Source organism: Globicephala melas, chromosome 2, assembly GCF_963455315.2.
Source record: "Globicephala melas chromosome 2, mGloMel1.2, whole genome shotgun sequence".
In the NCBI taxonomy this organism is placed as follows: Eukaryota; Metazoa; Chordata; class Mammalia; order Artiodactyla; family Delphinidae; genus Globicephala; species Globicephala melas.
The window spans coordinates 169549466-169563383 of record NC_083315.2 but is presented as its reverse complement, the minus strand read 5'-3'; the positions used below and the strand labels follow the sequence as shown (position 1 = coordinate 169563383).

The 13918-nt window shown below is 37.1% G+C and overlaps 1 protein-coding gene across 9 annotated transcripts in view; it reads right to left on the bottom strand.

Moving 5' to 3' along the window:
* Window positions 1-13918, bottom strand: part of VRK1 (VRK serine/threonine kinase 1) — a 77969-nt gene that overhangs the window by 38540 nt on the left and 25511 nt on the right. For 7 of the 9 annotated variants that reach the window (XM_030883416.2, XM_060295260.1, XM_060295261.1 and 4 more), the window contains exons 2-5: window positions 13598-13714; window positions 12180-12350; window positions 6521-6685; window positions 1690-1745 (exon numbers count right to left, since the gene is read on the bottom strand). In XM_030883416.2, coding sequence (XP_030739276.1) covers window positions 1690-1745; window positions 6521-6680 — 216 coding nt within the window. In that variant the 5' untranslated portion in view covers window positions 6681-6685; window positions 12180-12350; window positions 13598-13714. The remainder of the gene's footprint in view (window positions 1-1689; window positions 1746-6520; window positions 6686-12179; window positions 12351-13597; window positions 13715-13918) is intronic. The other 2 variants (XM_060295257.1, XM_060295258.1) reach the window with 2 other exon arrangements.

The following is a 13918-nucleotide window of genomic DNA, read 5'->3' as shown; positions in this document are numbered from 1 at the left end:
ACTGTACTTCTGATATCATGGCTAAAACAAACACACCCGACAGCTCCAAGTGTTGAGGGGAACACGGAGCACCCAGAACTCTCATACGTTATGTAAAATGGTAAAAACCACTTTGGAAATCTGTCTGGTACTTCTTATAAATTTATAAGGTATTGATCCAAGAAAAACAAAAATACTTGTACAAGAATGTTTATAGAAGCTCTATTCATAACAGCCAAAAACTGGAAACAATCCATATGTCTATCAACAGGAGATGGAAAACAAACTCTAGTATGGCTATGATATAATATTACTGAGCAGTAGAACTGACCAAGCAATTGAAATGCCAACAATATAAATGAGCCTTCAAAACACTATGTTGAATGTAAGTAATCAGAGACAAAACAGTAATGTACTGTATAAATACCATTTATATGACATTCTAGAACAGGAGTAACTAATCCACAGCAAAACAAAAACAAAAAAAAAACATAAAAAACCTCAGACAAACCGTTTCCTCCAAGGGTGTGGGAAATTAGGGGTTTGACCAGAAAAAGACAAAAGTAGTATTTTGGGGATGATGGAAATGCTCTATATTTTAATAGGGGTTGGGGTATACAGGTATATGCATTTGTCAAAAGTATTCAAATTGTGTTTATTTATTTCCTTGGAAAAACTATGCCTGAATAAAAAGTTGGTGAAAACAATCACTAAAACAATTCAGGCCCAAAAGAGTTATTAACTCCTAAGAGATCAAATATATTCTTTATTAAAAAGAGAGTAAAATAAAACAAATCAAACCAAAAGACCTTGGGGTGATTCTAATTCGAAAATCTGTAGCCTTTAGGAAAATAAAGCAGGGTGAGGGGACTTATGTGGTAATTTGCCCAAATAACAGACCCTGTTACCTCTTCTATTTAACAAAAACATGTTCTTCACATGTATTAAAGAACTGTGAAAGAGGGGACTTACAAATGTTGGCAAGCAAGAAGATGCATACTACCTTGCATCCTAACAAAAAAATAGTAGTTAAATTAACTACTAAAAATAGTAGTTAAAAAACATTAAAATGTTTAAATAGTAGTTAAAATATTTAGTGCACCAATATATAAATTGACCTGGCTATTCAGAGTATGCCTACGTTAGACAGGATACTGTCTACCTTCACTCATTACAAACTAATTTCAACGTCAGTATAGCAAAAAGAAGTTTCAAAGTGGCCACAAATAAATAATTTCATTTACTAAAATGAAAGGAGAGGAAAGATAATTGGAAATAAAAAGAAAAAATTGACCAAATGTAAGTTCAGAAGCAAATGCAAGATAAAATACAATAAAATTTCATTAAAGTAGTACAGTCTTGCAGGATATAAATATAAAAAGCATCTCATCTGTTGTAAATACAGCTGAAATAAAAAGAATGAGTTGAATATTTTTATTCCACATCTGCAAAACTCCAGGCTTTCATTCATTTTTTTCCACAGATACTAGTGCCACTCTAACTCAAAAGAGAGGGGAGAGAATTTTTGAACTCAAATTATTTAAAACTATAAAGCTACTTTTGTGTCTCATTTAGTATTTATGAAACATTAGTAAAAATGTAGTAACTTATGGTTTAATTAATTCTAGTTATCAAAAAGAATGTTTTACAAAATAAATACTACAACTAAATCAACAGCAAAGAAAACAATCAGCTGAAATATTTCCTTACCACTTTTACAACACAGGGTGCATCGCTGCCCACCGATTTTGAAGAATTCACATCAGCTGTTTGAAAAAGTGACATATGTAATATCAGAACAAGAAGTCGCATTATTATAAATAGCCTGTTACTAACCCTTTATTAGTATTTAGATCTGTGTATCTATAACCTCTTAATAGAATAAATTTCAGTTCCCAAATGTGTGTCTCAGGATATCATTACTGTATATTTCATCAATTTTAAAATTTTTCACGATTTAATATGTCTGAAATTGGAAGGCATCTTACAATTGCTATCTTCAACATGATCAATTAAGTATGAAAAACTGAGTTAAAGACTTCTTTAATTCAAAAGTACTCATGGCCTTTGATATGCTAATGTATGCTGTGAATTCCCAAAAGGATGATGACTGATACAATTTCTTAAATTTAACAAACTAGGGAATCCTTTTAAGGAGCATTAGGAAGGTAAGAAAAGAGGGAGCTAAAGCTCTAAAAAACATTCGTTTGGGAGAAAAAAATTCATCAAGATCAACAGTTCAGGATACTGGCACGAGAACTTTGAACTGCCATCCAGAATAATTTTAATGTGGTATCATTTTACTTCATGCAAATAAAGGAGCACAGTTGCCCTGAAATGCTGAGTTAGGAATATAAGGTTGCCCATATTCATTAAACACATATTTTTTACCAGATACCTACTACATGCCCGTTTCCAGGAAATGGATTTAGCAGTAAACAGGAAAAAACAATCTCTACCCTTATGAAACTAACATTTCAGTGGTAGGATACAGACAACAATTAAAATATAAAGTATGTTTGATGGGAGTAAGTGCTAGAGAGGAAAAATTAAGCAGGAAGGGAAGGTAGAGAGTGTTGCAAGTTAGTAAGAGAAACCTCACTGACAGGGTGTCATTGAAGCACTGGTCTGAAGACTGTGAGGGAATAAGCCACGTAAATATCTGCGAGAACATTCCAGGCCGACCAGCACAAAGGCCCTGATGTAGCTGGAGAAGAGTAAGTGAGGTGGAAAGTAACAGGGGTCAGAGATCAGAAAAGCAGCAGAGAACAAATACAATGAAATGGATAGGTGACCTAAAGCTGTTGCTATGATTGAGATGGCGAGTCACTGGAAGGGTTTAAGAGAGGAATGGTAAGCTCAGACTTTGATTTTCTAAAGAATTCTCCAGGCGGCTTTGTGGAGAATGGAGGGTGGAGGGCAAGGGCAGAAGCAGGGAGATCAGTTAGGCTACTACAACACTCTGGGTGAGAAATGGTGGTGGCTTGAACCAGAGTGGTAGCAGACAAGGCAGTGATAAGTGGTCAGATTGTGGATGTATTTTTAAAGGAGAGCCAACAAGAATTGCTCATGAATTAGTTATAGAGGATACGAGGGGAAAAAAGAGATAAGGATGACTCCAAGTTTTTGGCCTGAGCAACTGGAAAGAAAAAGTTGCTACTTACTAAGACAGAGAAAATTGCAGGAGGAGCTGGTGCTTTGGGGTGCCTTAAGTTTGAGATGCTTATTAAACATCCAAGTTCAGGTGTTAAATAGGCAGCTGACATACAAGTCTTGAGTTCAGAAAAGTGGTCCAAGTTGGAGAAAGAAATTTGAGAGTCATCAAGATAGAAATGCTATTCATTTAAAGCCATGAAAATGGAAGAACCCCTAGGGAATGAGTGCAGACAGAGAAAAGAAGAAATCCTAGGACTGAGCCCTAAGGCATTCTCACATTAGAAGCTGAAGAGATGAAGAGGGACAGGCAAAGGAAACCAAGAAACCACCAATCAGCTGGGAAGCAGCAGTATTGTGAAAAGGCTGAAGCTAAAATACTTCAGACTACAGAGGGAACACCAAGTCATAAAAATGGCTAAATGGGCAAATGAATAAGCCTGAGCTCCTTAAGGAACAGCCCCAAGGAACACATCACTTAGATACTGAATTAATAATAAAGCAAGGTTAAATTTTTTAAAATCAGCATTTAGTGCACAAAATATTAAAATAAGTATAGCATCCCAATAATACTGCACAATTCGAATGAGAAAAGGGGCAAAAGGGAAGTTCAATAGTTCATTCAAACAACACATACTGCAAAATATGCCAGGCACTAGGAAAACAATAAAAAGAAGAACTGTCTCACTGCCAAGGAGGACATGTTTATCCTGGAAGAAAGAAAAGTAATTCAGGGCAGCATGGAAAGTACTATGAAAGGGTTAACAGAGGGGTATTATACACAGATAGCACCTGCCCTAAGCTCAGCTTTGGAAAAATGAAGCAAAAGAAGAATCACACACAAAGATCAAGAGGCAAAGGGCAGCATGATAGTCAAAGAACAGATTTTTGAGGAAATAAAAGGGATGAAGAGAAAAGTTACATAGGCACCAAACTACGTGAAGGGTCTGGTATGCCATTCTCAAAGTTTGATACTTTATCCTAAGGGCACTGGGGAGCCATTAAAGAAGTTTAAAATAGACTAGATCACTCAAGCCACAGCGTGAATAATAGGATGCAAGGGGGCAAGGCTGAGCAGAGAAAATTCACAGCCATAGTGAGAATCCAGACAAGACATGAAAATGACCTGCACTAAGGCAGTATCAGCAGAGATAGAGAGAAATCAATGGATCTGAGAAGTCAGACAGTTAAAGCAACAGGACCAGATGAAGTACTGGGAACACGAGTGAAGCAATACTTGAGAATGCCTTCCCAGTCTGGCTTGAGAGGTGTCATTCATTCAGATACTCCTCTCCTGATCATAAGAGAATCACGAGATGAAAGAGGATGATATAAATTTTAGACATGCCTGTGGGTCATCCAAATAGAGATTCCTTATAGGCCACTCACTGGCTATGGGCTTGGACTCAGGGGATCACGTCCTTAGCCACAGATAAAAGATCTGGAAATCAGCAGTAAAGAGACAGTAACATAAGCCAAGAGACTCGATGAGATCACTCGGAGAGACTAGACAGAAGGAAAAGTGAGCCAAGGAAGGAAAGCTGGAGAACACAGAAGTACTTACCAAGATGACTTAGCATAGCCAGAGAGGTAGGAGAAAAACAGAGGTGAAAGTACTGTTATCATGAAAGGCAATGGAAGCAACTTTTATGTGAAAGAAAGATGAACAGTATCAAATGCTGCAGAAAGTATCTAAACAAAATTCAGAAGCAACCTTTCAGTAGAAAATTATCATTAGAAATTGCTGATGATCTTGAATACGGCTGTTTTGGTGTCAGTGGGCAGAGAGATAAAGTGGAGGCAGCAGTATTAAAGCAAATCCCTTCTCCAGGTTGATCGATCCAGGTTTTAAAAAGCAAAGTTTTGCCACAGAAATGTGTCAAACCATTAGATTTAAAAAATATTATTAGGTGGCACTTTCTGATGATAAATACAAACACAAATAAAACAGCTAGCACACATGCAAAGCAAGCTGCAACTCTGCCAAAGGTTACAAAAGCAAACTAACTAATAATACAAAATGAAGAATTTGCTTGCTTTAAGACAAGTTCCCATCCCTAATACAGGATGTCCTAAGTCCACACATTCTGTGGTAGGGAGAGCTTATATTATCTGCCATCTCTAAATCACAAGGTCAAAAATATATACCTGGCTAATATAGCCCTAACCTTTCATGATTTATGAGGGCTTTCAGTTTAAGTCAGATAGCCTTGTTCACTGGAATGGGTTTGGTTCCAAACAAAACTAAAGAATCAACAACTATTTCCCCAAAGACAGGTGCCACTAACCTAGAGAGATTATAAAATACAGTAAAGTGCTGGTTTTTAAACTATGTTTCATGAACATACCTCTAGAGACTGCAGCTAACCAACTACAGCCCATTGGTCCCGGTTGAGTCAGACACCTCTTGAGTAAGAGCTGCTGCTCTTTCATCTATGTCAGTGGTTCTCAAACTTTCCCAGGCATTTGAATCTCCTGGAGGGCTTGTTCAATCACATTTCCTACAGGTGGGGATTTGTAGGTCTGGGGTGGGACCCGAAAAAGTACAGCTCTACTAAGTTTTCACATGACGCTAATCTAGTATTAATATTAGTATTCTGAGTTAAGATGTTGCTTGAAAATAAAAAAGCATTCACTGCTAAAAATAAAATTTTATAAACCGCATGGCAGAAATCAAACAATTAAATCAAGATTAGAGGTGGAGTAAGAATATATAACGGAAAAGTTAGAAAGAAATATCAAAAGCAATCATGAAATGCACTGTGTCACTACGAACGTTCCTGGTGGAGCAGACAGCTTTAGAAGTCATCATGTAAAGTATGTTTTAAATCAACCAATTAGTTAACTTACAGAATCCCAGGGTTCCACAATGGGTCCCCCCAGATTTCAGGGTAAGTATGCTAATTAAATAGCACATTTCAGGCCTAATATGCAACTTCTAGGTCATTCTCCTAAATTCCACTATGATGACTATTAGGGTTGCATCAAAAGAGAAGGTAAATCCACACCTATTAAAGATCTGAAAATCTCCAAATTAAACCAAAACAAAGGGAATACATCCTAATTGGGTGGAGGTGGGGAAAGAAAGCTATGGCTTTCTTTGGGTCTCAAAGGAGATTAATATTATATAGAATATCTTAAAAATCTAAAGCCATATGCTCACTAATGACAATATTACAGATATTTCATCCTGTTTCTACTGTGATTAAATCAACTGTCTTCTCCACTCCCAGGTCACAGATGCATTTTTGCCTAATTATACAATATTTTGTTGACTGTAGATTATTAGAAACATCCTGTAAAAGTTTGCAACTAAGAAACTATCAATATTTTGATAACAAAGCATATACATCTTCGGACTGACAATTAGAAGTAGTCATACACTTACCAAGATATATACAACCAAAGCCACCTTGGCCAATGGATGATCCTAGTTTCCATTCCTTTTTGTTCATGTCAGTGATTATCTCCCCGGCTGCAAAATGTTCTGCAAGACGTCTCTTTGCAGGGCCCTGTCTTCCAGCTTGAGCTGCTTTTACACGAGGCATTTTCACTATAATACAAAACAAAGCAACATTCAATACTATAATCCTAGAAGTGCTAAAAACCTTTTCACTAAGGAAAGCTTCTGTGCAACAAAGATGCTATTCAAATTCCTACTTACTCCAAAACTTAAATAAAGGACATCTGTTAATTATAATTTATACGTGCTCAATCCTTTTGATTATCTCTTAACTTAGGAGAGGAAGCAATAAATAAAATGATCCATGCAATTACTTTCAAGAAAATATTTAAAGTTCCAGTGGTATAACATCATCTATGACTAAAAATGCTATTTAGCAACAACAAAAGAATTGCTCTATGAAGCTGAGGGGGAAAGGTACATCCAATTAGAATGCATACTCTATACAAATGCAATGAGGAGTTTACAAAGGTCAATGTTGATGGGATAAGAACACAATAGACACTGAAAACACAAGACAGTTAACATGAGAGGAAAGGGAAAGAGTATTTATGGCAAGACAGTAGATGCTTTACACATAGGCTTCCATCCATCCTCACGACTCCATGAAGATTACATTATCATCCCCATTTTACAGATGACAAAATTAAGGCTCAGCCAAGTTAAGCAACCTGTCCAAGGTCACATACCTACTAAGTGGCTGAACAATAGAAATCTGCACTGAGGATTCCCTGGCTCCAAAGCCTCACCAACATGACCCACAATTACAAAAGTCACCATAATGAAGGAGTGACCAGGAGAAATTACGGCTGTTTAGTCATTTGGGTTCACAGAAAAGGCAAAGCTGGTGATATCCAGCATCTGTATGTTTCCCTTCTCACCAACTATCCTTTTGGAGATGAATTCCTATTTACTTTACTTACTAACAGACAAGCTTAGCATAGCATTCATGGAGAGCAGTGTTTCACTGCGAAAAGAGCACAGGTCTATAACGAAAAGACCTAGATTCGAGTGTAGGTATGAGGCCAGTTTTGGGTGATCTTGAACAAGTCACTTCTCTCTGGGCTTTAAGTGCCCTTAGACATAACCTACTTCACTGAGTGAAGGAAGGGTGGGTCAGGAATGGTGACCAGCAAGGCTAGCAAGCTGTAGAGTAAGGGCCAAGTTCTTGGGCAAGGGTATGAACCCAGTGGCCCAGAAAAAAAGGAAGTAACACACTTAAGACTGAAGAAAAGAAAGCATGAACCAGACTGTGTGTATGTGTGGTGTGTGTGATTTCAAACTCTCAGATTAATCTATTTTAATCTATTAATTGAAAAAGATTTAAAACAAATAGTTTTTAGGATCCTGTAGTTCCCTACAGGATCTCCCTTAGAGATCCTCCCTTACTGTATCTCCCTTAGAGATACAGTAAAGAGGGTGATAAGAGCTGTAAGGCAGTCTGCAACATCTGAAATGGCTATTCAGCTGAAAGATGTCTGTTAAGATCCGACAATTTGCATAAGTAGTTTGGTTTTGAGCCTAGATATTCTAAATACATACGTACTACATTAGATTGGAAATTGTTTTAGCAAATATCCACCCATATCACTCCACATACACAACTCCGTTTATGCAAATGCTCTTTATTAATTTATTGGGGATTTTTAAATTTAACTTTTTCCTACAGAATACTGATGCATCTTCATTGTCTACATCTTCTCTAAGTTAACAAAAGAATCTTCAAAATGAGTGTGTCCGTTATTTCTTCATATCAACTAATTCTCTTAATATGTTTGTAATCATTATAAAACTTTCCTGAATGGAATTTCAGGTGTAACCATGACAGCCCAGACTCAAAACACCAAAAAAGGTGACTTTTAGCGCTACAGTAGATTGCGTAAAAGAAATAACTAAGCCACACAGTACTTCCAAATACTAAAATGAATGCCTTCTAAATTTTATCCAGCTTTATCAAATCATGAGAGTAATGTCCTATTTGATGAGTTCCTTATTGTAAGAAGGAACTGTCTTCCTTATTAAGACAGTTTAAATGCTTTAATTCAAAAAGACTTTCCTGAACTTACCAAAAAAAAAAGTGAAACCCCAAAGTGAAAGATCACACCACATACTAATCAACCCAGAATGACCAACACTAAGACGCAGCCTAGTCTAGTAAAATTACTGAACTTAATAGTAAAAGAAAATATTCTTTGTGCATGCAGGCCAAAAAACGATAGTTTATAAGGAAAGTAAAATCATATTGTCATCACTTTGACAGCGACATTTTATGCCAGAAAAAAAAAAAAGGAAGTAACATACTTAAGACTCAAGGAAAGAAAACCTGAACCAAAGAGTCTATACTCAGTTAAATTTCAAATCTAAAGACTTCAAAGTGTTATCAACACGGAAATGGGAAAAGGGAATAAGAATCTACTAGAGAACAAGCCTCAGATATCTAAAATCACTAAAGAAAAGCCACTATAAGAGCTGACAGTGAGCAGTAAATACTTATTTGTAGAACTGAGTTTCAACAAGGGTTATAAAGGAGAGGCTAGAATAGATAATGGGTATATGTTCTGACAATGTGGACATAGTACAATCGCAAAAAATGGGAAAACATGCAAAAAAAATCAACTTTTCAGTAATCATATTGTGGTGATACTTAGTTTTGTTAACTACAGCTATTGTGGTCACAGATGTGGAATAACGCAAATGAATAATTATGTGATGTTTTAATTCTATCATCACTGTCCTTAAAAATCAGGATTCAAATATGGAAGAAAAAGGATGCAGCTGAAAGAAGAGGTAGGATTATATTTGAAGTATTTTTTTAATTCAGAAGGTACGTTATCTTTTACAGAAACTATATACACACACACCTTTGTATTTCCTAGCCCCATTCACAAAAAAAAGCTTAGAAACAATAAACAACCCAATAGCAATGAGCATCCCTAGTACACAAACGGTATTCCTGAAATACCATTTCCTGTTAAAAGAAACCAGGTTCCTTGAAGAAATGACTGATTCCAGGTCTGGAGCTGGAAATGTACAAGATAAACCTGGAACACCTCGTCATTTCTAGATGTCAAGGAAGCTATCAAAAACTACTAGAGTTATGTCAAATATGTCTAAGGAGTCAACTTGAAAGATGTTCCCACTACCAAAGATGAGCCAATTTGAGTCAATAAATATAACCATAATGGACTGAAACACACAAAATGGGTAAAACCAAGAGTTCATAATAGTAAGAAAACTTAAGTGGTCATCTCTAGAGGATAACAGGAAATCACTCAATTTTGAAAACCAGTAAATAAAGGGAAAGAATCCAGGATCTATCCTTTCTTTCTTACATGAATTGTACCACTGGGTAACCAAATAGAAGATGAAGAGAAATTTCTCCTTACAGAAAAATTTCAGCTAATAAGTGAATAAGAATGGTTTTAGCTTAACACTAATTCCACCTCCTAATGCATTAATGGATCCAGACATTGCGCAATGATAGCTACTAACATCAAAATATGAGATATCCAGACATTATATGCCTCCTGATAAAAAAACACGCCACTACCCATAAAGTAATCCTGCGAAATAAGAAATAAAAAATAAACGGACCCTGAATATGATTTAGCCTATCAAGTCACTGGATATGAAGGGAACAGAAGAATATGATAAACTAACACAGGAATGCAATTGGCAAAATCCTAACTGTGGGAAGCCCTACAGTGCATATAACACCATTTCTTCAACAAATAAAGGGGGAAAAGAAGAGATGAGGGAGAAGAAAACTAGATTTAAAAAGACTTCAAACAGGGCTTCCCTGGTGGCGCAGTGGTTGAGAGTCCGCCTGCCGATGCAGGGGACACGGGTTCGTGCCCCGGTCCGGGAGGATCCCACATGCCACGGAGCGGCTGGGCCCGTGAGCCATGGCTGCTGAGCCTGCACGTCCGGAGCCTATGCTCCGCAACGGGAGAGGCCACGACAGTGAGAGGCCTGCGTACCGCAAAAAAAAAAAGACTTAAAAACAACATATCTAACAAAATCTGGCAAATCTAAACCACAGTGTTTAGGGATGCATATCTGAGTGCTAAAACTATAAAGAAAACGATTACCATAAAAGCTAGAACTTACTTTGGGGGAGCATAAGAAAGTTGTGATTAAGATGGGGCACATGGTGGGCTCCGTAATATCCCTTGACATAGGTGGTGGTTATAAAAGTACCTTCTAATTCATTTGGTCTATATTTGTTTAATAAGATTTTCTGTATTGTGAAATATTTTATGGTTTTTAAACATTAAAAAATTACTGCTCCTATAATTAACAATCTCCAAAGGATCAAAACTGGAAATCTTTTCATACTCCATGAGCTTGTCCAATCACACACATCCACAAAAAAGAAAGAAAGAAAAGTCTCCAAAGTAAAATCTGTACTTCATTTCCTGTGAACTATTAAGAGCCTTTTGCTTTTTTATTTATAGGCACTTCTTATATATTCTATATATATTAAAGAAATTAGCTCTTTACATTGCAAATACTTCTTCCAATTTATTTATCTTTTAATACTGTTTATTTTTAGCTTTTGGGTTTTATGTCATCCTTAAAAGACCTCTCCCAGTCAAATTTCTTTTTTCAAACATCTCCATGTTTTCCTTTAGTTATTTTACGGTTTCATAAAATTTCTTGGTAAATTTTTTATCTGTCTACACTTATACTGGTATAAAACACGAGGTCGGAATCCAGCTTTTTTTCCTTTTAGTCAGCCTTCCATACACATTAGGGAGATCCACAAGTGTTTGAGGAACTTAAATATATCAAACCAACCCAAGTAAACTAAGTACAGAAAAAGTTCATATAAACTTGTACAATGTAAGTCCTAGATTACGTTTCTTTGGAATGGAATGGAATGGAATGGAATGGACTGTTGGTTTACTAATTACTACTTGAAACTAACTTTATGCTTGGGTTAAAACTTCCCTCACACTTCTATCTACTCCACATGAACGTGAAGAAGTCATTGAAATATACTCTGCTGCTCTGGTAGAAAGGGGCCGCTACAACACAAAATTTTCTTTAAAATGCCCCTAAATGAAACTCCCTTCCTCCCTTTGCACAAGTGGCTTCTTGTGGAAAAAAGATGCGGAGGCCTCCCTTCTGCCAGCCCTACAATTTTAGGCTGGCCACAGACAACCGACAGCTCAGAGGCTGGCTTCTGCTGGATGCAAGGGGGTGGCAATGGCAGTGGATTAATAAATAAGCATTTGGTCAATAACTCATCTTTTAAAATGTAGAGAGACACAAAAGACTTAAACAAATGCAGCTGGAACACCACACAGTTATGCAGGGCAACTTAACATGATAACCACCCTTTAAAAAAACATACTACCTAATTAAGGTTATGATTCTTAGAGTGTGCTGCTGGATTCTATTTACTAATATTTTATTTAGGAACAAAATTGATATTCATAAGTAAGACTGGTCTGTAGTTTGCTTTTTTCTAACATATTTATTTGTTTTGATATCAATATTATGCTCACTTCATAAAAACACTTTTGAAGTTTTTCTTCTCTTACCACAATATAAAGAGTTTACACAGCATTGGAATTACCTATCCCCTAGAAGTTGTGAAGATCTCAAGCCCGAGAGGCTGACGCACTGAGCGCTGGTAAGGGGGTGGAGCAAGTGGAGTTCTCACACATGGGCCAGTGCTTCAGCCATTCTGAAATCTGTTCTGCAGCAGCTGCTACCTGACCCAACAATTCCTCTTCTATGTATATACCTGAGAGAAATGAAAACATGTCCACCAAAAGGATAACAGCACCTTTACTCAAAATAGCGAAACACTGGAAACCCACATGTCCATCAACAGGAAAATGGACATAATAAAATAGATGAACCTCCCAATGCTAAGTTCAAAAAAAGAAGCCAGACACAAGACGAGACACTCATGATTCCATTGCACTAATCTGTGCCGAAAGAAGTCAAACAGCAGAAACCACTGGGAGGAGGAAATGACTATGAGTTGGAAGAAGAAGGTTTCTGGGGATCTGGTCGTGTTCCATACCCCAGTCTGGGTGATATCTGAACTGTATGTTCACGTCATTAAAATTAATCAAGTTATACACTTATGATTTATTTCATTCTATTTTTTCAGTTATGTAAAATTAACACGGTAAATTACACAAACATTAAGTGTTGTAACAGGGTCCAATCAGGAGAAAAAGAAAATGCACAAGTAACTTAAACAAGAACGCTTAATATAAAAAACTATTAATTTCTAAAAGGTGGTTGACTACTAAAAGGAGAACTCTAAGGAATAGAAAAGGGAGGGAGCAGATACTATCTACAAGGTTAAGGGAGAGAACACAGAAATGAACTCTTCACTGGAAAGGCTGTAGCTACAGCCCACCGGGTGGCAGAGTTCTCTAGGGTGCCAGCTGGTCCATAGGAATCCACCCGCTGGGGTCCTGGTGGAAGCAAGATACTGCCTACCAGGGTCCTAAAGAAAAGTCACAGAGTAAGCATGCTGGCATCCATACCTTAAGAGAGGAAAAAAAAAAAAAAGCACACTACAACAGCAAGAGAATCCCCTTCCCCACTCTGCCTGGCAGTGTCTGTCCCTCACCCTCTACTGACTAACCTAACCTTGTGCTGGAGAAGAAAACATGTTTACAGGGTCTAGTTCAAGTATCACCAACAGAGCAAAAACAAGTGTATTTGGAGTTGAGAAGCAATAAATTGATAACCTGCACAAATGTATACACAGGTTGACAAACGTTTGCACATGCATACACACTTGAGAACCAACCACACTGATCAAGATACAGAACATTTCATCATGCCATCAAGTGTCCTAGGGCCCTTTTCTGCCAACACCCATTCCTGTTCTTCCCAACAAAGGCCAGTGGTTGTGCCCCTCGGGGTGGGCCACTTCCTTTGGAGAACCCTGCTCTGCCAGTTTTGTCTGAGATGGGTCTCAGACCTGAGAGGGCCACCTTTCAACATCCTCCCACAACCCCATCTGACCTTCACTGCACTTGGCAGCCCCTCTTATTTTCTGGTTCAGAGTAAAAGAAGTCTCCGAGTTTCAGAGAATATGAAATCGATGTGTCTCAAATCTCCTTGTTCCTTTTCAGAGGATTTCTGAAAAGAAGAAAGGAAAATTATTTAAAACCAGAAGTCCTTGCTCAAAAACTATAATAAATAACATGACCATAAACATTTACCTCAGTAAAGAACTTAAAATACTCATTGGAATTAAACAATTGCTTTAGTACATTATAGGTTTCTCCTAATAATGAAACCAATACCTACATTAAGGTTTCTATTAAAGAATAAAACGGAGGG